This window comes from Cebus imitator, unplaced genomic scaffold, assembly GCF_001604975.1.
Source record: "Cebus imitator isolate Cc_AM_T3 unplaced genomic scaffold, Cebus_imitator-1.0 Scaffold700, whole genome shotgun sequence".
Lineage (NCBI taxonomy): Eukaryota > Metazoa > Chordata > Mammalia > Primates > Cebidae > Cebus > Cebus imitator.
Genome location: NW_016108015.1, coordinates 279,883 through 307,247, shown reverse-complemented (window position 1 = coordinate 307,247; position 27,365 = coordinate 279,883). Strand labels below are relative to the sequence as shown.

General features: G+C 34.0%; 1 protein-coding gene across 1 annotated transcript in view; it reads right to left on the bottom strand.

Moving 5' to 3' along the window:
• TACR3 (tachykinin receptor 3) overlaps positions 1-27,365 on the bottom strand; it is a 105,988-nt gene that overhangs the window by 31,273 nt on the left and 47,350 nt on the right. The window contains exon 3 of the mRNA XM_017518718.2: positions 25,864-26,014. Coding sequence (XP_017374207.1) covers positions 25,864-26,014 — 151 coding nt within the window. The remainder of the gene's footprint in view (positions 1-25,863; positions 26,015-27,365) is intronic.

Genomic DNA, 27,365 nt, shown 5'->3' with positions numbered 1-27,365 from the left:
GACTCAAATAGAGGAATGAATTTAACTAGTATCATTTTGAAAGAACCTGTGTTTATCAGGCACCCAGGGGAAGGTGATTAGGAGACAGAAGAATATCCCCAGATGCTGTGATGCTTGTAGGTAAAGAAAATAAAATTGAGGAAAGAAAAATCATAAAATATCCTAAAAATTCAGTGTCTATGAGTGTAGGGAAAATAATTTTTTGTCACTGGATTTTAGTCTTCCTTTGAGGGCATTTGGGTATCAGAAAAAAAATTATATTTTTGTTACAATTGCTTTTGGGATCTTAGCCATAAATTATTTGCCAAGGCTGTGTTGAGAAGAATATTTCCTAGATTGTCTTCCACAATGTTTATAATTTGAGGCCCTACACTGAAAGCTTTAATCCATTTTGAGTTACTTTTTGTATATGGCGAAAGGTAGGAGTCCAGCTTCAACCTTCTGCATATGGCTAGCTAGTTATCCCAGCACCATTTGCTGAATAGGGAATCCTTTCTCCATGATGTTTCTGTCAGTCTTGTCAAAGCTCAGATGGTTGGTTGTAGGTGTGTGGCTTTATTTTTGAGTTTTCTCTTCTGTTCCATTGGTCTAGGTGTCTGTTTTTGTACCAGTATCAAGCTATTTTGGTTACTGTGGCTTTACTGAATAGTTTGAAGTTGGATAGTATGATGCCTCTGGATTTGCTAATTTTGCTTAGGATTGCTTTGGTAACTTGAACTTCCTTTTGGTTCCATATTAATTTTAGAGTAGTTTTTCTAGCTCTCTAGTTCTGTGAAGAATGACATTGGTAGTTTGATAGGAATAGCACTGGATCTGTAAATTGCTTTGGGAAGTATGACCATTTTTATCGTATTAATTCTTCCAATCCATGAGCATGAGATGCTTTTTATTTATTTGTGTTTTCTCTGATTTCTTTCAGCAGTATTTTGTAGTTCTGCTTGTATAGATCTTTCACCTCCTGGGTTTGTTGTATTTCTAGGCATTTTCTTTTTCTGTGGCTATTTTAAGTGAGATTTTGCTTTTGATTTCTTTCTCAGCCTTGATATTGCTGGTATATAGAAATGTTATTGATTTTTGCATGTTAGTTTTGTATCCTGAGATTTTTAATAAAGTTGTTTATCAATTCTAGGAGCCTTTTGGCAGAGTCTTTAGGATATTTCATGTATAAAATAATATTATCTCCAAAGAGAGATAGTTTGACTTATTTTCCTATTTGGATAATTTTCATTTCTTTCTCTGAAACTTGCTGAAAGTGTTTATCAATTTTAAGAGCCTTTGAACAGAGACTACAGGGTTTTCTAGGTATATAATCATATTATCTATGAAGGGAGATAGTGTGACTTCCTCTCTTCCTGTTTAGATGCCTCTGCTTATTTTCTTTATCTCTCTTTCTTTTTTTCCTTCCTTCGTTCCTTCCTTCGTTCCTTCCTTCCTTCCTTCCTTCCTTCCTTCCTTCCTCTTTCTTCCTTCCTTCCTTCCTTTCTTTCTTTCTTTCTTTCTTTCTTTCCTTCTTCTTCTTTCTTTCTTTCTTTCTTTCTTTCTTTCTTTCTTTCTTTCTTTCTTTCTTTCTTTCTTTCTCTTTCCTTCCTTCCTTCTTCTTTCTTTCTTTCTTCCTTTCTTTCCTTTCTTTCTCTCTCTCTCTCTTTCTTTCCTTCTTTCCTTCCTTCCTTCCTTCCTTCCTTCCTTCCCCTCTCTCTCTTTCTTTCTTTCTCTTTCCCTTCCTTCCTCCCTCCTTCCCTCCTTCCTTTCTTGCTTCCTTCCTTGTTTGTTTGTTTTGTCTTGTTTCCTTCCTTCTTTCCTTACTTTTTCTTCCTGATGGAGTCTCACTCTGTCACCCAGGCTGGAGTTCAGTGGCATGTTCTTGACACACTGCAATCTCTGCCCCTAAGCTTCAAGCAATCCTCCTGCCTCAGCCTCCCAGGTAGCTAGGATTTCAGGTACCTGCCACCACGCCCAGCTAATTTTTGTATTTTTAGTAGAGAAAGGGTTTCACTTTGTCAGCCAGGCTGGCCATGAACTTCTGACCTCAAGTGATTTGCCTATCTTGGCCTCCCAAAGTTCTGGGATTACAGGCATGAGCCACCACACTCAGCCACTATTTAGATGCCTTTTATTTCCTACTTTTGTCTGACTGCTCTGGCTGAGACATCTAGCACTATGTTGAATAGTAGTGGTGAGAGTGGGCATCCTTGTCTTGTTTCAGTTCTCAAGGGGAATGGTTTAAGCTTTTGCCCTTTCAGTATGATGCTGACTGTGGGTCTGTTATAGATGCCTCTTATTATTTTGAGGTATATTCCTTTGATGCCTAGTATGTTGAAGGTTTTTTTTATCATGAAGAAAGTTTGGATATTTTCAAAAGCTTTTCGTGCATTTATTGACATGACCATATGATTTGTGCTATTGATTCTGATTATGTGTGAATCACATTTATCAACTTGCATATGTTTAAACAGCCTTGTATTCCAGGAATGTCTTCAAAGGTAACAAAAACAAAAGTTGAGAAGTGGGACCTATTTAAACTAAAGAGGTTTTGCGCAGTAAACAAAAACAAAAACAATCAGCAGAGCAAACAGACAATTCACAGAACGGAGGACATTCAAAACTATGTATCTGATGAAGGTCTGATATTGAGAATTTATAGGAAATTTAAACAACAAGCAAAAACCCAATACCCTCATTTTAAAAATGGGCAAAGGACATGAACAGACTCTTTACAAAAGAAGACATACAAGTGGTCAACAAACATAAAAGATGCTCAATATCACTAGTCATCAGAGAAATGCAAATCAAAGTCACAATGAGATATCATCTTAAGCCAGTTAGAATGGCTTTTATTAAATAGTCAAAAAACAACAGATGCTGGTGAGGTTTTAGAGAAAAAGGAACACTAATGGTGGGCTTATACATTATTGGTGAGAACATAAATCAATGTGACCACTGTGAAAATCAGTCTGGAGATTTCACAAAGAATTTAAAATAGAGCTATCATTCAACTCAGCATTCCCATTACTGGGTATATACCCAAAAGAAAATGAATCATTCTACCTAAAAGACACATATATTCACCACTGCACGATTCACAATAGCAAAGACATGTAATCAACCCAGGTGACCATCAATGGTAGAGTGAATTTAAAAAATGCCCATATACACTTTGAAATACTATGCAGCTGTAAAAAAGAAGGAAATCATGTCCTTTGCAGGGACATGGATAATCCCAGAGGTCATTATTCTAAACAAACCAATGAAGGAACAGAAAACCAAATACCATATGTTCTTGCATGTAAGTAGGAGCTAAACACTGAGCACACATGGACATAAACATGGGAACAATACATTGTGGACTACTGGAGGGTAGGGGTTGGATTTTAAAAACTGTCCATTGAATATTATGCTCCCACTTGGGTGACAGGGAGTCATACTCCAAACCTCAGCATCATGAAATATTCCCATAAAACAAATCTACACATGTACTCCTGTCTCTAAAATAAAAGTTGAAATTTAAAAAAGAAAAAGAAAAATTCCAAGGAAACAGATTCATTCTTTAATCTTATAAGCATTTATACCATTCCTGAATTATGCTATGCACCTTGTGAGTTGTTGAATTTCTAATGCTAAGATATAAGTTTTGCTGCTCTTAAGTTTTGTAAAGTTTGTTGGAACAAATAGCTAAGCAAGTGAACATTACTTTTATAATATTGTAAGCCACATGCTAGAGTTTGCCGTGTGGCATAGTGGAATCTCAATGTGAAACACTGAGGAAGTGGAGGTATTGAAAAGTCCTTCTGGAGGGATAAGTGTCTGTGATGAGAGCAATTGAAAAGCAGTGGGGAAAAGTGGGGAAGAGTCTCCTGATCACAGAAAATAAGGTAACGAAGCCTCAAGCCTCCTCCTAGTACTATGAATAGTTTCACTGAGTCGGATGTACCGTGCACTACAAGGTATGCTGATGAAGAAGCTGGAAGATACAGATTGAGGTGAGAATAGAGAGGGCAGTATGTGTTTACAGGCCAGAAAAACCATTAAAGAATTTTAATAAGGGTATTAATAAATTCAGATTTTAGAGAGATACTTTGAAGGCAGGATAGAATGGACTTCATTTGAGTGGAATATAAGAGGCAGGAGGCTTTTTATAAATCCACACAAATAATTATGTAGTTCTAAACAAGAATGAAGAAGAGGCTTAGGAGAGAAGAAAATAACTATTTGGATAAATTTAGAGTTAATTTGAAGGGCCTTATCATTGATTGAACATTGATTGAGGAAAGGGAGAAGTTATAGATTATTTCCAGACTTTTTATCTGGACCACTGTGTGGATATTATGAATATTCTATAAAATGGAAAAAAAGAATTTCAGAGCAAAAATGATAATTTAATTTTACCAGCTAATTTTGAAGTGTCTACTACACATAGTTTTGGAGTGAGAGATGGTTAATAAAATTTTAATCTCAAGCTCAGGGCCTAAACCTAGAAAAATCTAGATATGACCATAATACAAATGTAGATTTGAAGGTAGTTTGTAAGGTTGTTGATATCCTGGGAAAAGAGATTATTCAAATGAGATCCTAAATGAAAGCTAATAAAGAATGGGACTTTGGGTAAAGAATAGTATTTAAATGGTTGTTAGAGGAAGAAAAGCCAAAAAAGTCTACTGATTTATAATCCTTTCATGGGCTAGAGGAGTGATAGCATTAGGAGAAATACCTAATGTAAATGATGGGTTCATGGGTGCAGCAAACCACCATGGCACGTATATACTTATGTAACAAACCTGCACATTCTGCACATGTCCCACAGAACTTAAAGTATAATAGTAATAATAACAATAATAATAAAAACAAGATTCCCAAATAAGGTGCAAAAAAAAAAAAAGTCTACTCAAGAGGAATGTCCTGAAGAGAGAAAAGAAGCCAATGGCATGGACAGGGAGACTTCTCATGGGGAATGATCAAAGGCTGTCTGTACCTTCAATCTGGTCAAGGATGGAACACATTCAATGAATTTAGGAGTAAAGAAATCAAAGGTAACTTTGGCAAGGGTAGTTTCAGTGGAATGGTATCTTGGAAGCCACAGAGAATTAGTTAGAGGAGTAAAAGATTGGTAAGAGAAGCAGACAAAGAGATGTGAGCATACTTACATTTTGAGGGAGAGCATAATGAAGTGAAATCAGTCATGGTTCAGAAGATAGACAATTTCATTGATGGAGGACTACTCTTGAAAAGCAAGTGCCAAGGATACAGAATATTGGTAGTGAGTCCATGAAGGACATGAAAAGACAGAAACTAGAGAAAGATGGCCGAAGCTTGATGAGGCGTTCAGGGTGAGTCTAGTCAAAAATATATGATCAATTAAACCTCCAACCCCTACATAAAAGAGAATCTAAAATTCAATTCTAGGAATTACTCAGGTGCCAGAGAAGAACGGCATTGTTGTGGAGTTACGGAGCTTAGTAGCAAGCAGCTGTCACACCTAGAGGAAACCAATGTCAAGGTGGTTGGAGAAGGGCATTTACCCAATTTTAAGAAACTACACTTCCAAAAAAAAAAATAAAATGCAAATTAAAATTCAAATCAAAATAAATCGGAGGGTAAAATTTAAAAGATGAAAATTCCATGAGGTCGTTTCCTGATCTACCTGTTCTCTAACTGGAGTATACCTACCTAATGTATTTAAAATAATGTATTAATTTAAATATTGTATTATTTAAATTTATTTTAATTTAAATAATACAATATTTAAATTAAAATATAATTAGTTGGATCCAAATATATTTGCAAAGCTATATGATTTGGAGAGATGACAGTCTGATCTATGCTGTTAAATCATGCAAAGACAGATACCCTAGGATTTTCCCCTATTTTTTTTTTTAATTAACAACTTCATGTACTAGAAAATAGTTTTCTTCTTATTTTATGCCAAAATTAATTTTGGCTTGTAATCATAGACTATAACAGTCACCTTTGTGCCATATATATTAAAAATTTGATAACTTGACTATAGCAAAATGTATCTGAACTATGTATCCCATTTTAGGCTATGGGACTTAAGAAAGGTGTGGGTTAAATCCTTTATTTTAGAATCACTTGCCCAAGACTGCCTAAAATGTAGGCAGTCTTATAGGAAGACTAGAGAGCAACAGAAACTAAATTTTAAGGGATAGGGTCTCCTATTCAATGTATTACAGGTGATCCCTAAATAAATGTAATTTGATTTATTTATTGCCTCACAGTACTGGATTCAGAGGTCTCTATGCAGAGTCCTTTCTAGCGAAAATTTTTTGCTTGGTAATGAAATTTTCTAGGAGATGATCCATGAAATCTCACAGCTAGAAGTTAGACTTGTGTTGGGATGATGGAGACCTCGCTTATATTCTGAGTAATTTAAATAAAACAATGACTTCTAGTTCTCCAGGATATCTTGTTTTCAAGTAAAGCATACTATCTTGTTCAAGCTAGTTTAACTATGGCATATCAACTTGTGACCACCACTCATCAGTTTTTAATTTCTAATGATAAACTGTTTATATGAAGAGAATTATTTCATACTTGATCTTCTGCCTTCTAATCCGCATCAGTAACATCTGAAGGACTTGTTTATTCTAATTAATATTTGAGTTTCTATTCCCTTGAGGTATGCAATTACTATTTTCTGTGTTGTTCTCATTTCTTTCAAGATGCTGTTTTTCTTTGCAGATTTAGTATACAAAGCATGTTTGTTCCTTTAGGGTGTTAGCAAAAATAATTTTCCTTGTCTGGGTTTAGATGGTACAGCAAGAGGCTTTAGAAATTCCTATTTTAGAGATTTATATAAGGCTGCCACATCTTTCTGGAGAATGATGAAATAATGAGGCAGAAATAATCTGAAGATAATACCTGGGAATCAAAAGGGATAAAGTAATCACAGTGCATTATTCCACTAGTTCTAAATGTTTTCAAATAAAAGAAGATTAAAGACAGGTTTGAGAGGCATACAAATAATTTTGACAAAGCCATGAGTTTGGAAATATGCTGAGTAAACTGCACAGGTGTATAGAGATTCATAGCATTTTGGAATTTACAACTTAAGCAAAGTAGTAGAAGAAAGTCTCTCTGAAATCCTTGTTGAAATGAAATAAAAATAAAAATAGAAAGATACCCAAAAAGATTTATAACCTATAATTGGAATTACAGAAATAAAGCATTTGTGTAACATGGCTTATAAGACAAAACATTATTTTTCTATTTGTAATTCCCTTCTGATTTGGAGGAGAGTGAAATGTGGGCACATGGAGGATATTTTGTTTTTTAAGTTGGATAATGGATGTGGGTAAGTATTTGCAAGTTTGGAATCATTTGAGTTACAGGAATAGGGCTATAGTTTGAATTATCAGAACAATATTAAATTTGTCTTTAAACATTGTGGATGAATGGTCTTTCTGGATCAGAGAAATGGACCAAGGAGGAGCAGCAAGAAAGGGAAAAGTAGAGAGGGAGAAGAAAAGAGAGTAGGAGATTAAAAAAGAAACACACAATTGCTTCAGAACTGATTTCAGCAGAAATGCTGAAACGAATTTTATGCCTTGAGAGACAAATTCTCCTTTTGGACTAATCTACAAAATTCTTAGTAAATTTACATTTTTCATGAAGGACATATGAAAAAACTTTAAAAAGTTATATATATGGAGGCTGTTAAAATCTGGTTTACATAGATAATGATAAATGAAAACAGCATATTATTCAGAACTACTGGATGGTATAAAACATGTAAGGACTAGGAGGCATTTACAGAGTACTCTCTTGGTGGGAGGCAGGTGTCTGTGCTAGGCACATTAAAACCTTGGTTCCTTGTTACAGAGATTATATACAGATGAAAAGGGAAAATAATTTTGAAATGAACTGTATCCTCTAAGGCAAGGATAGACAAAGAGAAGTAAAGATGCACGGGGAAGTGGAAAACAAGCTGCCAATTAGGGATGAAAAACTAAAGTAAAATATTCAAGTCAAGCCAGCAGAAAAATGCTTTCCTCAATTTTCTTTCAGCTAAAGAATAAACATGTTAGAATGACGTGGGAGTGGGGTGGGGGACGGAATTCTACCATAGTCCTTCATTCAGTAGCACCCTCACTTGCCACAAAACCTGTGTCTTCATATCAGAGCAGAATTCCTCCCTGGTGCCAGGAAGCTACCAGAATCTATGAAGTGACTTGGATCAAGGGGTCAATATCTAAAGACTTTTAATAACCTTTGTTTTATCTGCTAAACTGCATCCTCCTAAAATTTCTTTATTGAAGTTCTAACTCCCAGTACCTTACACTGTGATTGAATTTGAAGATAGGGCCTTTAAAGAGGCAATTCAGGTAAAATGAGATCATATAGTTGGGCTCTAATCCAAAAATTACTGTGCTTTTATCAGAAGAGATTAGGACACAGACCAGAAGGGAAGACTACATGAAGATACCAGAGGAATAGAGCCTTTTATGAGCCAAGGAGAGACGCCTCAGGAAAAATCAACCAAGCCTACACCTTGATCTTGGAGACAGTGGAAGAATAAATTTCTATAGTTTAAGCCACCCAGTCTGTGATACTTTGTTATGGCAGCTCTAACAAACTCTCTTTTTTGCCTTTCCCTCCCTATCACCTCACCACCCTCTAAATCATATGGGACAGATATGAACTGATGTTTATATTGTTATTCAACCTAGGTAGATCCATGTTGAGTCATATACATGTGTAATTTACATAGGTGCTTCTGTGGCTGAAATGGCTAATCTAATCTGGTATCTTTTACCAATTACCTCCAGCAGAGAAAGCCTTGTCACATGTCACCCCTAGATCTTCGCTGTCAACCAAAATGACACTAAGACAGAAAAGCCTGTTATTAAGGTAGGCTTTTATTATTTTTTATTTTTTAAGAGTTTATGTATTTAGGAAAAAGACTTATAGCTGGTGTAACCAGCTAAGGGCCTGGGGAAGAATGGGAGGCTGTGGGAATCTGCTAGGCCAGCATATATGCCATGGAGATTTGCAACACTTAAGCCTGCATATACCCCTTGCTATCCATCACTCTGTTAACTACACCTCTCTAGTAATTATTTTACATGGCCAGATAATTTATATTTGATATTGATAAATATAGTCCTACAAAACATTGAAGTAGTTTTCTCCAGTATGAAAGAAAGCAGGCATTGTGTGTTGTTTTCAATATGGTATAAGGATAAGGAAATTTGTAATGTTATAATCAATAATAAATTCATGGTATAATTCCTTTTTACTGATTAGAATTTTTAGTTTACTACATGCTATTATCAAAAATTTGTATAAAAAATTTTGCCTCCTTTATGGATTGTATGTCATTGTCTTCTAACTTTGTAGGCATTATTATGTCATTGTGTCTGGTGGTATATTTATTGCAAATAACTTATTCCTATGTATTATTTTATTTGTGGCAGGGCTAAGAAATATTTAATAAAATATTTAATGAACTATGGAAACTTTCCAGAAAAGTTTAATTTATTTAGCAGCAAGATAAATAGGCCTTACTTTCAGTTCTGAGGAAATTAATATAGTCCTGAAGGTATAAACTTTATCTAGAAGATTCACATTATAATCTTTCCTTTGTGTGCTGAGACTAAGAGCTGGCTACCATGCTGAAACTTCAGAAGCCTAAGGTCCAGAATTGACTTTCTCTATTAATAATTCTGACCTTAAGCAAGTCATATCACATGACTGTACATTATCTCATCTATAAAATGAGAAGGTAGTTGATCCAGAACTCCATCCATTATGCTAGGCACTGAGAAGATGACAGTGAGTAAAGCAAAGCTCTTGTTCAGTATTCTACAATAGAGCCTAGAATTTTCTTGTGATAAAATAGTTTCCTTTTTGTTTAACCAAGTATCATTTCAATTTAACCTAATTTTAATCTATCTTATTATTTCCTCATTTTTTAAGTCTACTCTAGTAGCTATACAAACTTATTTTTACATGGGGCCTAATTGTAAACTACAGAGTGGTAAATAGTTATTAGATAACATGTTATTATTTACTAAAACGAATACCCCAAATATTCACAAATAGCCTATTAAAACTATTTAAGTATATATTAAAGACTACTTAAGCAAGAGAATATAGGGAAACATGGATAACATTTAGAAATGAACATTAGTCTTAGGAGAGAAAAGATACAATAATGTTTGTGGGAATTTGGCTTATCAGATAAGACAGAAAACATTGAAACAAATTCTGATAGAAATCATGTCATTTTATATGGAACCAACCCAAATGCCCATCAATGATAGACTGGATAAAGAAAATGTGACACATATACGCCATGGAATACTATGCAGCCACAAAAATAAATAAGATCATGTCCTTTAAAGGGACATGGATGAAGCTGGAAGCCATCATCCCCAGAAAACTAACACAGAAACAGAAAACCAAACACCACTTGTTCTCACTCATAAGGGAGAGTTGAACATTTAGAACACATGGACACAGGGAAGAGAAAAACACACACCATGGTCTATTGGCGGGTGAGGGTGTGAAGGGAGTCAACTTAGAGGACAGGTCAGTAGGTGCCACAAACCACCATGGCACACGTATACCTATGTAAAAAACCTGCACGTTCTGCACATGTATCCCATTTTTTTAAAAAAAAAAAAAAAAAAAAAAAAAAAAGAAATCTTGTCATTTTAAAAACTGCAATGAAAGCTAGATGAAAGCTTATTAAGGTAGAATAAATCAATACATTGAAGAGCAAGAACCAATATATTTCCAGAAAAGAGATTCTGTACAAAAAGGCAGGAGATCATTTTACCATTAAATATAAAATCTAACAGTGGACTGTAAACGTAACCACAATATTGATTATCAAAGAGGGCAAGGTAACTCTAAGTGACACGGACAACAGAACTAGAGGGATATAATTTGTAGAAGGAAGAAGAAATTTGTTCTCAAAACTTATGTATTGGGTACACATTATAGAAAAGGTTAAAAAGTGTTAGTATGATAATATTATTATATTATTAATTATTTCCCTGACCTCTTTTTGTGCCTCTTTTGCTGACATTAACTACAATGCAGTTCCTAGACCTTAGTGTTAGACTGGGTTCCAAACCAGATTCCTCTGCTTACTGGACACAATGATTTTAAACAAGTTAATCCCTCTAAGCCTTAGTTACATCATGTTAACTAAGTATAATAATATCTTTTAGTGTTGAAGACACTACTAAACGAGATAACGTATGTGACTAACAATGCTTAGCTATGTGGTCTTATTAGAATTAAAAGTAATTTACGCCATAAAGAAACACTGAGCATCTCAAAGAAAATGCATGTAGATTTTGAAATCCTTAAGGCATGTAGATTTTGTAACCTAAGGGTTAAATGGACAAAGGAACAGAGTCCCACGAGATAGCTTATTTACTGCAAATTTATTTTTTTGTTTTATTATTTTTTAAATTTTATTTTATCATAAGTTATTGGAGCACAGGTGGTATTTGGTTACATGAGTAAGTTCTTTAGTGATTTGTGAGAACCTTGTGCACCCATCACCCAAGCAGTATACACTGCACCCTGTTTGTTGTTTTTTATCCCTTGCCCCGCTCCCACTCTTCCCTACAAGTCCCCAAAGTCCATTGCATCATTCTTATGCCTTTGCATCTCATAGCTTAGCTCTCACATATCAGTGAGAACATGCAATGTTTGGTTTTCCATTCCTGAATTATTTCACTTAGAATAATAGTCTCTAATCTTATCCAGATTATTGTAATTTAAATGAGATTGTTTCTATTTTCGGCTGAATCATCAAGAAAATAGCCAGGAGTTTTCTTGAGCCCATTGTTTTAGGGTTTAATTCCTCCATAGGTTTGTTTTATTTGTTCTTTTTTATGACCACAGATATTTCAAATTTTAGTAAGTTTGTTTTTTTAAAAAAGCAAGTCTTTCAAAATAGAAACGGAAGAAAGAACATAAATATGAGTCAGAACCAATCAATCTATCAGTATGTGAAATAAGCACCTAGAAATTCATCTTCTGCTCACAAAAGGTCAGAAGCTAAAAGATTACACATTGTTATAAATACAGGCTGGTTATAATTATAATGCAAAACTAAATGGGAATAGAAGGAGGCAGGTGGCATTAACCCTTTTACTTTTGAGAGCACAAAAACAGCTGCATGAACTGTTAGTCACTAATTCATTGTTTTCCCAAAGAATATTTTATTAATCCATTATTAACTAGTAACCTCTAATGAAGAGGATCAACAATATCAATGGAGTTTTCTGCATTGGTTGAAAATCTTTCTTTTACTAAATTAGAAATAAAAAGTGCAAATGAGATTAATGTAAATAAAAGCCAATAGTCTGGCAAAATGATTTTTCTCTGCTCCTCTGACATGGCCTCCAGGAGGCTGGGGGAATAGAGATTGGGAGGAAGGAACATAAACAGTGAGAAGAGAAATGTGTGCTCACAATACCCAGCAGATGGTGCAGCTATACTAGCTATTATTTTGCCGTTTAGAGTGCATGGTAGAATGCTGTTCTCCTCATGAACATTTATAATCAAAGTACAGAATGCATGATAGGAACCTCTATTCATAAATGACCATCAGTTGTCATCTTCATCAGCATAAATTGTAAAGTACCTCTTGCAGCATATGAAGTATTTTACCTTGCTGGATTTTCCTAAAGTGAATTCAACTTCTTCAACAATTGCTGGATTTTCACACAGAAATTGCTTTCTATTTTCTGTCAATAGTGCCCTCATCTTAGCAATTAATCTTAAAACAGATTTTTTTTCACTTCCAGTCTCTCAGTATCCACAGCTAACGAGTCACCCAACTCTGGTGATTATTTTCAAAGGTTTTTACATTTACCCCTTTCCATTTCACCTTTAGTTTCTTTAGCTTCAACTTCCTTACTTATGCATCTCTCAATGCACCTTTTCTATCTAATCCAGGGTGTTACTGGGAGTGTAAAATAAAATAACGTGTAGGCTGTGCTACAAAAGGTTTTAGAGTTGGGAATTTTTTAAATCAAAGATTCTGAGCTAGTTTCATTCTCCATTATGGCTTGCTTGCTTCACCATTTGGTGCACTAGGTCTGCGCATACAAATATATTACTTACATTAAACATGTATACATATGCATATTTATATGACTAATGGAGACAAAACTACTACATATAAATATTACATTGTATAATTTAATATTCTAAGTGTCAACATTTTATCTCCCACTAGATAAAACATTTCCCTAAATGTAGATCAAAGCACAAGTATTCTTTCTTTCTCCCTACTAGATAGAGCTAAGGATAGAAGAGGAAGGAATGAGGTGGAGCAATGACTGAGATTGAAAAGAAGGAAGTATGGGGACTGGAGTCTTATCAATTGAAAGAAGAACTTTCATTTTTTAGTGGAGAGATCTCCATGCTAAACTGAACTTAGGTGTGCATCTTCTGACTCCTAAACTCAAAGCCTAATTATGAAGGATTATTATAAGCCTTCCCACACTTAATATAAAGTGGGTCGCTTTGGTGACTTGCATAAGGTCAATGGTGTGAGGGAAAACTATGACTCTAACCAAAATCAAGTGCATGGAACCCACTAATAATGTTTTGTGAGCTTAGGCCACTAATATTTATCACTAGTAATATAAACCCTTTTATGAGATTAAAATAAAATTACTTGCACACAATGCCTGGTACGCATAAGATGTTAAGTAAATATTTGATGAATCTCAAACATTGATGTTTATAATTGGAAGAGAACTTACAGGTAGTTCTGTCTTACTATTTTATGAATAAGCTAATTAGCCTAGAGAAAGATGATGATTCTAAAAAAATATTACTGAATTGTAGTACCAGTCTAACACCCAGCAGTTCTGAATTTCAGTTCCGTTTTCATTCTGTTATAAACCTTTTGTCTGCTTTGTATCATCTCTCTCATTCCTAACACAGTCTCTCTCTCTTTCTCTTTTTCCCCTCCCTTTTCCTCCTTCGTGTCTTATATGCTCACACAACCCTTTGTGCTCATTTGGCTTAAGAATCCAGATTTTCTTTAAAAAGACAGTTAAATTTATACGTATTAGCTAAGATTTAACAATAACAATGTATTTATTCTAGAGTTGTTTTATAGTTTCAAGCCTTATATTTAAGTCTTTAATCCATTTTGAGTTGGTTTTTATAGCTAAGGTCCCCCAACACAATTTATTGAAGAAACTATAGTTTTCAATTATATGTTCTTGATACCTTTGTTAAAATCAATTGATTGCAAATGTGTGGGTTTATTTCTGGTGTCACTGTTCTGTTTCACTGGTCTAGGTATCTTTTTAAAAATTCCAGTACCATGCCATTATGACTAGTACAGTTTTCTAATATATTTAAAAATAAGATAGTGTGATGTCTTTAAATTGTTCTTTTGATATATGAAAAATGTTCAACATTACTAATTACAAGGGAAATGGAAATTAAAACCATGATGATATGTTACCTCACACCTGCTAGAATGGCTACTAAAAAAATGGAAGATAATCATTGGCAAGAATGTGGAGAAAAGGGAACCCTTCCTTATACACCGTCGTTGGGAATGTAAATTAGAACAGCCATTGTGTAAAATAGTATGAAGTTTACTCAGAAAGCTAAAAATTAAACAACTATGATATGATTCAGCAATCTCACTTCTGTATACATACCAAAGGAATTGAAATCAGTATATTAAAAGATATCTGCAATCCCCAGTTTATTGTAATATTATTCACAATAGCTGAGATATTTAATCAACCTATATATACATCAGTGGATGAGTGGATAAAAAATGTTGCATATATACATAATGGAGTACTCTTCAGCCTTTAAAAAGAAGGAAATGCTATCATTTGCAATTACATAGATGAACCTGAAGGACATTATGCTAAGTTATATAAGCCAGGCAAGGAAGGGCAAATACTACATAATCTCACTTACATGTGTAATCTGAAAATGTCAAACTTGTAGAAGCAGAGAGTAGAATGGTGTTTACCAGAGGTGATGCTGGGAGGGAATGGAAGATCAACATCAAAGGGTACAGAGGTTAGACAAATGATATAATAAGTTTTCAAGGTCTATTGAACAGCATAATGACTATAGTTAATAATAATGTATTGCATATTTTGAAATGGCTAAGAGAATAAATTTCAAATGTTCTCACAACAAAATGATAAATATGTGAGGTGATGGATATGTTAATTAGCTTGATTAAATCATTCCAAAATATGTATATATATATATATATATACACACATAAATTTACATATAATCACATTATAGCTTATAAGTATATAAATTTATTTTCATTTTTAAAAAGGAATAGAGAATATAATTATTTTTTAATTATGAAATGAATAAAAATAGAAAAAATGTTGCTTTTTTAATTGACAAATTATTATTTGTCAATTATAAAAAGGAAACATCAAATAAATACTAAAGAAAATGTGGTATTTCTTAAGAGAATATTGGTTAGCCATAAAAAAGAATGAAATTCTGTCATTTGCAACAACATGGATGGAACTGAAGGACATTATGCTAAGTGAAATAAGCCAGGTACAGACAAATATTGCATGTACTCACTCATATGTGGGAGCTATACAAAAATTGATCTCATAGTGGTACAGAGTTGAACAGTGATTACCAGAGACTGAGAGGTATAGAGTGGAGGGTGGTTAAGGAAAAGTTGGTTAATGGATACATACATATAGGTAGATATAAGGAATAAATTCCAGTGTTTAATAACAGTAGGGTGGCTAGGTTAAAATATGCAACAATATTTTATGGCATATTTTTAAATTGCTGTAAGAAAGATTTGGAATTCTCCCAACACAAAGGAATAATAATTTTTGTGCTGATGGCTATATTAATTACCCTGATTAGATGACTATGCATTGTGTGCATGTATTAAAATATCACATGTGCCCCCAAAATATGTACAATAATTATGTATCAATACAAAATTTCAAAAAGTGAATTTCTATGTTTGTTAAAATTTATTGGTGACTTTCTGATTGTGTTCATGTCTTACTACATTATCACAATATACGAAAGTAAACTCTGGTTGTGTAATAATTACTGGATTTTCTTTATTGTCCTTATGACTTTTTAGAGCAGTGCTGACCAATATGATAGCCACTTCTACATGTGGCTATTTAAATTTAAGCTTACATAACCAGAACAAAATAAAGTAAAATGAAATAAACTTAGTCCTTCGATTGTGGTAGCCATACTTCAAGTGTTAAATAGCTACATGTGGCTAGTGGCTACTGTGTTGAATAGTTCATATATTGAACATTTCTATCATTGAAAAACTTTTTATTGTTCATCACTGTTCTAGGGTAAATCAGGATGTTGAATGAAATGATAAACAGGAAATTTCAGCAGGGAAGAGAGAGGGAGAGAGGCCTAAGGGTAGCCACCAATTCTTTACAGTTCAAAGTAGTAGAAATAACAGTTGTTTTGCATTCAGTAGGACTGAACTCCACTTGCATAATTACTACCTGTCAGTTTGGGCAGCATTCACTTTCCTAGAGCTTCAGTTTCTTGATTTGTTAAGTGAAGGATAACAATTTCTACCAGGCCTCACTCCCAGGGGTTTTGTGAAGATGAGTATAACAATATATGTCAAAGCTCTATATAATGATTGTATAAAATCTGTACTAATTTATATCATTCTCAATTGTGTGTGTGCCTATATGTTTCATGAAGTATTGATAATGATGGCAATTGTTATAGATTTCATATGCTGAGCTTCATTTTTCTGTTAGATATTCATAATGCCTGGACCTGATTCCATCTCTCCTGAACTTTTACTTGCAGAATGAGCAGTATTAACAGATCATTCATAGAGAAACTATTTCAAATTATTGCCAAGCACTGAAAGGCTTTAGATATTTCCTCCTAAATGTTTATCTTCTCTTATCTTTTTAAAAAGGAATAATTTCCACTTCTCCAGTATTACTGGAAAACCACAAAAAACAAGTACAAACTTTTCTAGGCTTTTCAAAATGTTTCAAATTTACTGCCACACATGGAGAGATGGATGAATATTTAATCAAATGATTTAAAGCATGTGGTACTGGCAATCGATGTACAACTCAGATGTAGAAGGCTCTCCTGAATGCAAGTTGTAGCATGAGGTGGGGTAGATGAAGTTACTAGAATGGGCAAAGAGCTATTTATTCTCTTTAAGCTTCACTGTTTCAATTAGAAACACTAGTTGAGTTGTATCCATGGTAATATTACACAAGCCCATCAGAAGTTTCAGGCGTTTTCTGACTTTGTTTCGTTTTTAGTTATTTTTCTTTTAAGACAGCAATGCTTTTAAAGAACCAATGTGAGCATTTTCATCATACACCACTGGGTTAAAATACTTACATAATTTCAGAATGTGTAAGATAGATACAGTCTAATGGTATTCATTGACCCATCAGTCAAAATAAAAACTTTTCTCAAAATATCAGAATGAAAAATAATTGGTAAATAATAATGAATTTCTATATAAAATTCTTACACTATTTTTATCTTTTTTGGGAAGATATTTCATAATACATAACAGAAATTAAAAAATTTTTTTCTAGTTCTTGACTTTAATTTCTCTAGAAAACTTAATATTAAAATGTTAGTTTTATACTAAGAATATAACATCCCTTTAAAAAAGAAAGTAGAATACATTAGTTTTTAAAAAGAGATACTATGATTTTATGATTAATAATAAAATTAGTAATAATAATGATACTATTATGACAAATTATTGGGGAAATATGCGTGGAAATAAGTGGAAATGCGTCCTGAAATGTAGAAATGAGAGAGGGACACAAAAATAGGTAAATCACCACTGTATTATATATGAGCTTGAACATCTACATGATGTATTAATATTGGAAGTCTAAGTCATATGGGTAGTTTCAAGATTTTTTATTACAACAAAGTGCATAAAGATAAATAAATTGGGATGGAAAAAGAGTCAGACAAAAGTTCCAGTCTTCCACAAAGCTAGCATTTTAGCAGTTTCTCAATTACCTTGAACATTTACTACTGCTGATACTGCACAGTGAGCTGCCTTTTAGAAAAATGTGAAAATGTGTGCATATTGTGTTATATTGATCACTAAGCAGGGTAGTAAAGGAAAACAACTGTTAAGCAGAAGTTAGATTACTAGCATAAAATATGATGTAAATATTACAACACAGAGAAAGAAATGTGCTGTCAAATTCTTGGTTCATGTTGTTATAATGGACATTCTCTAAGAGTAAGAGATTTAGTTTAAAGGCTAAATCTGAGAATGGAAAAATATTACTCCATTTCCTCTGTGGTTGTTGCTGCTGTTGTCACTATGGTGAAATGTAGCCACAGAAAATTTGACATTTCTATTTCTTGTTACAATTAATGCACAGAAAACCATAGTAAACCTTAGGACACTTAGAAACTGATTTTATCTTTTAATGTAATTATCTTGACTATCAACCTTGATAAAATCTACAGCCATCTCAACAAATTCTTAATTAAAAGAAAAAGGGGAGAATCCAACATTAATATCAATATGTGCATCCAATTTGAGATTCTCCATATTGGAAAAGATACACAATGGTACCAGAAAAGGCAAATATCCACACTGAACTAAGTGTTTCCTGTCTAAGACACAGTGCTAGGAACTAGAACCACAATTTTAATTTCAAAAGGTCCCTATATACAACCTTCTTTAAACCCCCACAATTTTCAGTAAACAAGTCATAATGAAGTTAAATACATGTGACCAAGATTACTCTTAGATAGGGCAAGAGCTGGAATAAAAGTGTCTTTCACATCCAAGACCTTGTTCTTTCTAGTTAGCCAAGGGGCCAAGGCACTGCATGCACAACCTGTCATACACACGGCATGGAGCTCTTAGCTTTCCTAGTTCCTAATTCAGTAATCTAATAGTCAGTTTCTATCTATAGAGTTACTTTCATGATCAAGAATTGATATTTTTGGTATTGATCAAATTTGAACATGCTAGTATTGATGGCAAAGCTTTACAACACGTCCTTAGAACCCTTCCTTCAGGTGGAGATAATTCTCTTCATCAACACATGTGGAGGGTCGGCATTGAACCAATATTAATGCAACTTGAAACCAGCTCATTTTTCTTTACCTGATTCACAAGGCTAATAGAAGACTAGAAAACATCTTTCCTGAATTCCAGAAAAACTTTGTCTATTGCATTTCCACAGTAGGAATTTGTAATAAATAACATTTGATGAATGAATGTGGATCTGATATGGTATAACTATTCACATTGTTTCCATTCTCTATATAGACACGACTTCTTTTTTCTTGATATATTTTATAATTATAATCATTTAAATACTATGTTTTATGTCCGATTCATATAGGTGCTAATTAGTATAATTTATTCATCCTCCATCTTGCTAATTAATCATTGTCCTTGTAGCATTTATGTTGTACAAGACCAATGTTGTAGACAGTTGCTCCAAGATGCCAGTAGGGATTCATCTGTGTCCCTCACACTTGTATTTTGGGATATATTTTATCATTGCCAAGGATTTTAAAATTTTTTATAGGAGAATGTCACTACATTTTGTTTCAAACTGAGATGGAAAGAAATAAGTAGTCTTTATTTATAAAAATACTATGTAGAAGAAGATGGATAGCAAATCTTTTCTGTTTCCAAAGTGAATGAGTTCAAATTGTAGTCATATGGATTTAGTGAGCTATAAATAAGATGCGAATTCCAAAAAGCATTACAAATGACTTCGAGAAAATATCTATAGTTTTCTTAGGAAACAGTATGATATTGGCAAGACTAAGAAAAAGACTATATTTAATTTCTTTTACCACACATTCTAAATATGAAATCTGTTAGTTCCTCTACGCATTTCCCCCATATACAGTCTTTGATTTTAGTACAGAATAGGAGCAAGGCAAGGAATTCATGAAATTTTAGATTCTCATCAGATCTCTCATTCTAGAATAGATTTTTAAAACTGGAAGTGTATTTTATGTCTGTGTGTAAGCTTAACACTAGATATTTAAAATTTGACTTTTCATATGCAAATCCATGGTATATTAAAGACAGAAGTTTTAAATTTTGTTGTATAATTGTTATAATTTTAAATAGATAGTTTCAGTAATGATTTTCACACATGACATTATAGCCAAAGTTTTAATAGGTAGCCAAAATCTTTGATTATCTACTAATAAGTAGAATAAAGTTGACAAGGGTCACTTTCCTTTTCTAGATACTAAATTATTCTCAAATTGGAATGTAAGCATTAATATAATGTGCTCAGTAAACAGGATAATGTTAAGAAAGCATTCTCTCTTAAAATTTATAGAAGTATCATAATTTCAATTTCCAACTTGAATATCATAGTAATGTATTGAATAGTATACTTTTCTTGAAGGAGAGCTTTGGCAAATTTAATAACCAATTATCATTGAAAAAATAGAACTAAACTCAGCCCAGGCTTTGAGGATTGTGTGACAATTGATATCCTATATTTTGAAATTAGTTGAATATACTCTTTAAAGTATAGGGATACTTTAAAGTATAGGGATACTTTCTTAAGTTAAATACTTTGCCACATTTAAGAGACACATTGTTGTTTCAATAGACACACTTAAAGCCAATGGTATTTAACATACAGAATTGTAAAACTCAAAACAATTACTATAAATTAAGGATGACTTTGGTTGTGTTATGAGGTATATAAGGTGCTATGAAATTGTAAAATATATGAGAAGGAGTTTTATTAGTAGGTTGCTAGTGTATTTTTTTTCCCCTATAAAAGACCAGTTCTGTACATGTGATTTAAATCTTGGTACAATCTTACAGATTGACTCCTAGATTAAGCTCATTGGAACCACAGAATTTTAATACTCATTTTCAGGTTCAACACTCTAATTTTAATGGTCAAGGACTCTGCCCAGTTCAGTGTTCTGGATCATTTACCCAATGTTTTTGTGCAGTAGTTTCATAGTTTCAGGTCTTAGATTTAAGCTTTTAATCCATTTAGATTTGATTTTTGTGTATATTACATAACCCCTTTGAGGCTATTTTCTAGATACTGTAGGTGTTCTTTACTGTTTTTTATTCTTTTTTCTTTTGTTTCTTCTTACTGTGCATTTTCAAATAGCCTGCCTTCAAGCTCACTAATTCTTTCTTCTGTTTGATGAATTCTGCTACTAATGCATTCCTCAGTATATAACTTGTATTTTTCAACTCCAGAAACTTTTCTTGATTCTTTTTAATTATTTCAATCTCTTTGTTAAATTTATCTGATATAAGTCTGAATTCCTTCTTTGTGTTACCTTGAATTTCTTTGAGTTTTCTCAAAACTGCAAGTTGGAATTCTTATCTTTGTTTCTTATATTTGTCACTTATCTTTGTTTCTTCAAAATTGGTCCTTGGTGTCTTATTTAGTTCATTGCATGAGGTCATGTTTTCCTGGATGGTCTTGACGCTCATGGATATTTTTCTGTGTCTGGGCATTGAAGAGTTTGTAATTTATTGTAGCCTACAGAGCCTAGGCCCATTTGGACCCAGACTTCTTGGGAAGGCTTTCTACATATTCAAAAGGACTTGGGTGTTGTGATCTAAGCCATATCTGTATTAGGGGGCACCTCACACCAAGTAAGGCTGTGGTTCTTGCAGACTCACAGAGGTACTTCCTTGTTAGTCTTGGATAAGATTCAGAGGAATTCTCTTAATTTCCAGACAGAGACTCTTGTTCTCTACCTTCATTTTCTTCCAAACATAGCTCCTTTTTATGTTCTGAGCCACCTGGAGCTGTGGGTGGGATGACACAACTAGCCTGTGGCCACCACCACTGGGACTGCACTGGGTCACACATAAAGCAAACACAGGACTGGGGTTCACCCAAAACCTGGCTACTGTCTATGCTTGCAGGCTGGCATACTTCAATGAGCAGGTGGTAAAGCCAGCCAGGCTATGTCCTTCCCTTCAGGGTGGTAAGTTCTCCAAGGTAGGTCCAGAGGTGTTCTGGTGGGTCCAGAGTTCTCCCTAGGTGGGTCCAGAGGTGATGTGTGGGAGTTAGAGACTAGAGTCAAAAACCTTAGAAGTCTACCTTGTGTTCTATTGTACTGTGGCTTAGCTGGCATTCAAACCACAAGAAACAGTTATTTTCGCTCTTTTCTCTTCATTCCAGAGGCAGAGGCCCCTCACCCTGTGGCCACCACTGCCACAGGCCTATAGGGAATACTGGCAGACTACTACCTATGTTTACTTGAGACCCAGGGTGTCTTAAGTCAGCTTGTGGTAAATGCTGCCTGGACTGGGATTCACCCTTCAGGGCAGTGGGCTCCCATCTGGTCCAGGGTAGGTCCAAAAATGCTGTCCAAGCATCAAGGCCTGGAATCAGAGACCCTAAAAGCCCACTTTGTGCTCTATCTTCTTGCGGCTGAGCTGGTACTTAACATGGAAGACAAAGTCCCTTTACTTTTCCCTTAGCTTTTCTCAAGCAGAAAGTGTTTTTCCCTGTAGCCACCGCAGCTGGGAATGTGCTGGGTCTCACTTAAAGCTAGCAAGTCTCAGGCTCACCCAAGGCCCACAGTATTCTACCTGGGTATTGCAGCTGGTTATTCAAGCTTTCGAGGGCTTTTCAGTCAGTGGTGATGGGGCTTTCTGTGACTGGATCCTTCTCTTTAAGGCAGTGGGTTCCCTTCTGGTCCAGGTTGTGTCTAGAAATGTCATCCTGGAGCTAGGTCCTGGAAAGGTGGCCTCATAACTCTGACTGGTGCCCTATCTGATTATGGCTGAGCTGGTATCCAAGATGCAAAATGAAGTCTTCTTTACTCTTTCTTTTCCTTTACCAAGCGGAAGGAGGCAGTCCCTTTTAAACCCATGAGCTGTGCTGCCAGGGGTTGTGGGGAGGTGGTACATGCACTCCCTTAGTCAGCCCGGCTGATTTCCCAGTAGGTTTTGCATCACCCAGGTCCACTGGTTGTGAGCGCAGCACAGCACTGTGACTCATGTAGGAGTTGCAGTCCTTGTGGCCTATACTGCATTTAAAGTTTATTTAGAGCCCCACAGGATTTTAGCCCACTGTGGTGAGGCATGGAGGAAGTCAACTTCTGACCCCTGGGATGGGTGTCTTCTCTCTGGCTAGGGCTGGGTTAAATATTCCCTTTATGCACAGGCATCAGCTGGATTCTGGCCAATTTTGCTTTCTTCTTTGATAGGGCAGCATGGAGTTCAATGCAATGTCTCACAGTTGCTGTGCTCTATCTCCCAAGGGCACAAATTCTCACTTTGTGCCACATGGCTGCTGCTTGGGATGGGATGGGGGTATCAATGACAATTCAAGAATGTCTTTCCTACACTCTTCAGTGCCTCTTTCAGCTATATTAAGTTAAAATCAGATACTGTGAGAGCTCTCCTGATTTTTGGCTCATATGAAATGATTATTTTTCTGTGTAGATAGTTGTTATACTGGTGTCCTTCTGGGGTGATAATCAGTGAAGGCTTCTATTTGACCATCCTGTTCCACCTTGTGTAGTCTTTTATTATGAAGAGACTGGCTCACAGTAGTGTATAGAATTGTTTTTCCCAATAGTCATGATTAGTTTGCACTCATGTAGCCAATGCTTTTTTTTTTTTTTTTTTTTAANAATATCTCATGTCCAGTCTGTAATCAAAGGTGTATTCTAGGAGACAACATATGAATAAATGGCCCATCCAGGGTAGAACTTCTGTGTTTTAAGTAATCATGTGAAAAATATAAAACTAGCGTGATTACCAGTAATAGCAGTATTCTAAGCCATTCCAGAACAATATTGTAATTTTAGATAAGAGAAAGAAATTAAGAGAAGAGCTAGCTATATTTTAAAATTTTATTAATTTGAACAATATGAGTGTTAGTACCTAGATACCAATGGTCATATCAATAACTGTAAAATAAATCCAAAGACAAAGAGATTTATTATGAGAAGTCCATGACATAAAGAGCCATTTTGTATTATTTCAGTCTAGAACACAAACCTAGACAAAGACATATGAGCTGGAACTTTAAAATGTCTTACTTTTAAAAAATATTCTAGAAGGGTTACATTCCCAGTTTGAGTTAACATTTCTACTTTGAAATTGTGGAGTAATGAAATCAAAAGGCAATGTTTTGCCTCTTACCAGTTGTTTAGAGGCAAAGTAAAAAAAGAAACCCTCTTGCTTTTTGTTCCCTCTGGGACTGTGAGTTCAAAAATAAAAGGAACACTCAGATTAAATTTTTATTTCTTTCTAGAAAAATGTTACATGCATATGAAGAAAAACTATAATCTACAATTACTAGGTTCATTTTAATTTGTCTAAGACTGCACGGTAAAATGTTTAGAAAAATCTAAACTAATATGAAAAAAATAAATGACAGAAACTAAGCAGGTATTATAGAGAAATTATTCTGAAATACACAGAACATAGCATCAGTTATTTACTGTGTTGATACCTAAGACATAGCTGTAAGAAATTATCCAAAGAAAAGAGTATCTTTCAACATGAGCAAGATGTTAGGTAATGAGGGTTGAAATTACAAAGGGGAGAGAGATACTGTTCATGTAAGAGGACCATGTTTTTGAAGCTTTCCTCACTTTAGAATTTGTTTGTAGGTGCCAGAGGCCATTTGGTTGTTTGTGCACATTATTTTTCAGAAACACTTTTTGAAAGAAAAATAAAATGGAATTACATATACAGTAGATATATTTTTGTACAACCTGAAATAAGTAAACGGATCTGGAAAAGCTCATTCTTTTTGTTTTCAAATACTAGAAATAATGGTAAATATTAACCATATGTAGATGTGGTCTAGTATTGTCAATATAGGATACAAAGCACTATTGAAATGGAATCCATTTTGTACATTGCGTTTTTAAAACCTGAATGATCATTGTTAAGTGAGTTTTTGTAGCTAAGTATTTTTAAGATTGTTGAGTGATTTTTAAACGAAATGTCCATATGTTGCTAGTAGTACTATGTAAGTAGTCATAAATGGAACAAATAATAATGATTGGCATAATCAGTATGACTCATTTATATTTGATAAAACCTCTCCAAGATGCATTAGGCACACACCAACTATGGAAAAAAGGATTGAATGTGATTCCTTTTAACTTCACAAATTTATGAAAAATCTAACTTATTTAGTCGCAAAGTGGTAGTAGAAAAAGTCTTAATAAAAATAATCATAGTAAAATATAGACATAGTATTTTTTAGAGTTTTTTTTTTTTGCTTCACGTAAATTAGCCAGAACCAGCCTTTTTTGTGTCACTCAATAAATTACAAAATAGTATTAATACAATCCTCATCCTTTAATCGTACACATATATAAAATGTCTTATCAGGGGAAAGAACACACAGAGAAAGCAAGAGAAGAATAAAGAGAGACAAGAGGGGATGGAGGAAAGATATATATTGTAAAATTATTGCACTTTCTAGAAGAGATATCATTTCTGGGATAAAAGAAGCTTTGAGTGGATTATAGAATACAGTATATCAGAGGCATTCTTTTCAATCAAGGACAAAGAAAGGTAGATTTGCAAAAATACAATCAACTGAAATAGTGAAATTCAGTGAAATTTCAGCAATTTCAGCAGAGTAATCAAGAATACTTTACAAAAGCTAATTTTTAAGAAATCATTCTGTAACGAAGTAATTATTCTATAACAAACTGATATAGTATGTGGACAGTAGGTTATACAAAACCCTCAGAAAAAAAGAAAAAATAATAAAACATTAACGAATAGGAGTAAAGCATCAGATCGTATCATATTAACATGCCATGACTAGATTGTTTTTCTTTCTGGTGTACCATACCCTATACAAACGCTAGGCAAACAACATGGAACAGTACCTTTCTTTTGGCCTTTAGCTGCTCATGATACTTGTCACAGGTATCTCCTGGGATTTCTCCTCCCCAGAGAGTAATTCCAACAATGGTGTATGTGATTCCCATGATGAGCAATGGGAAACAGTACACCAGTATAATGACGACAACATGGTAACTACAATGAATAAGAAAAACACATGCTGAAGGACTTTTTGGAAAGAAATACTAGGGACTGAATTTACTCAGCTTTAAATCATAATTAAAACTACCAAGAATTATCTCTACATTATCTTTATACATTCATCTCACAATTCCATCAAAATATCATGCTATTGTCACTTATATTTACATTTCAACTCCTGCCAGTTGATGTTTGTCAATGTTTACTTGGTATATGAAAACTATAGTTGAGTTGAAGGGGGTCAGTTAAACATGTGTTCCCCTTATCTAGATGTTGAGGATGAAAGACTTTCTACTGCTTTGTATGCTACTTGGTAATTGTTGAGCTAAACTAATTAAATGTATCATTGAAGGAAAGGGAAGGGATGGAATAAACAAATCAACTGGCATACATTTTCTCCTATGTAGGGTTATCTTCTATATCCCTGCAACATCAGACATATACAAATTGATTTCGATTCAAATGGAGGGAAAAAAGTAAGTAGATACTCTGAGTCATAATGAATCCACAAGTTACTACAATTTTAAAAAATCGGGTAAGGACATTTGCATGTAATTTTCCAAAGTCATGGTGTATTTGATTGCATTGTTAACTTGCTAAAAAAACGTTGACATAGTAGTCACATCAAAAGTATGCTGCTGTAAATTATCAAATTAAATTCTGGTATTTAGTAGCTTATGATCAAAATTATAAGAACTCAATTAGAGGGGAAAAGGAGAGAAAGCCATACTACGATAACTCAAATAGAATTTCATAAACTTTTTTGTTGTTTTCACTGTCTTGGAAGGCTTTAAAGTAATTAAAAAGTTTGTTATAACAGTCTTATCCATACCAGTATTTTTTTTAAAGTAAATCTTAAATATCCTTGCCTTTCTGTTTCTTAGTAGATTACTAAGTATTGATTTAAAGTCAGTGAGGAAGTAATTCAGTCAACAAATAATTTGAAGATGATAACATCATACAATTAAGATGTATTAATAATAATGAATAGAGTATAGTACTCAGTTTATATGAGCTGTCTGATTTTCCTTAAATAAGTGCTTCCTAACATTTTGATTCAAAAATCTGAACTTTGCATAGAGCAAAAGTAGATAAAATGACTGCTTTAAAAGACAACCATTATTTGAATCATTTGTTATTTTTAAAGGAAAAAAAGTGATCAGTAAAATGGAAAAATAAGCATTTTATTGAAATTAAAGATAAAATGCAACCAAGTATACAATTACATTATTATTCCTTTTTGCTTTAAGGTGGGTTTAAAATACGAACCAAGTTTTCCCATATATTATAGCATTTTTATTTCCTTTTCAACGTAGTGTTCAGGTTTTTAGATTCTTTTTGCTTG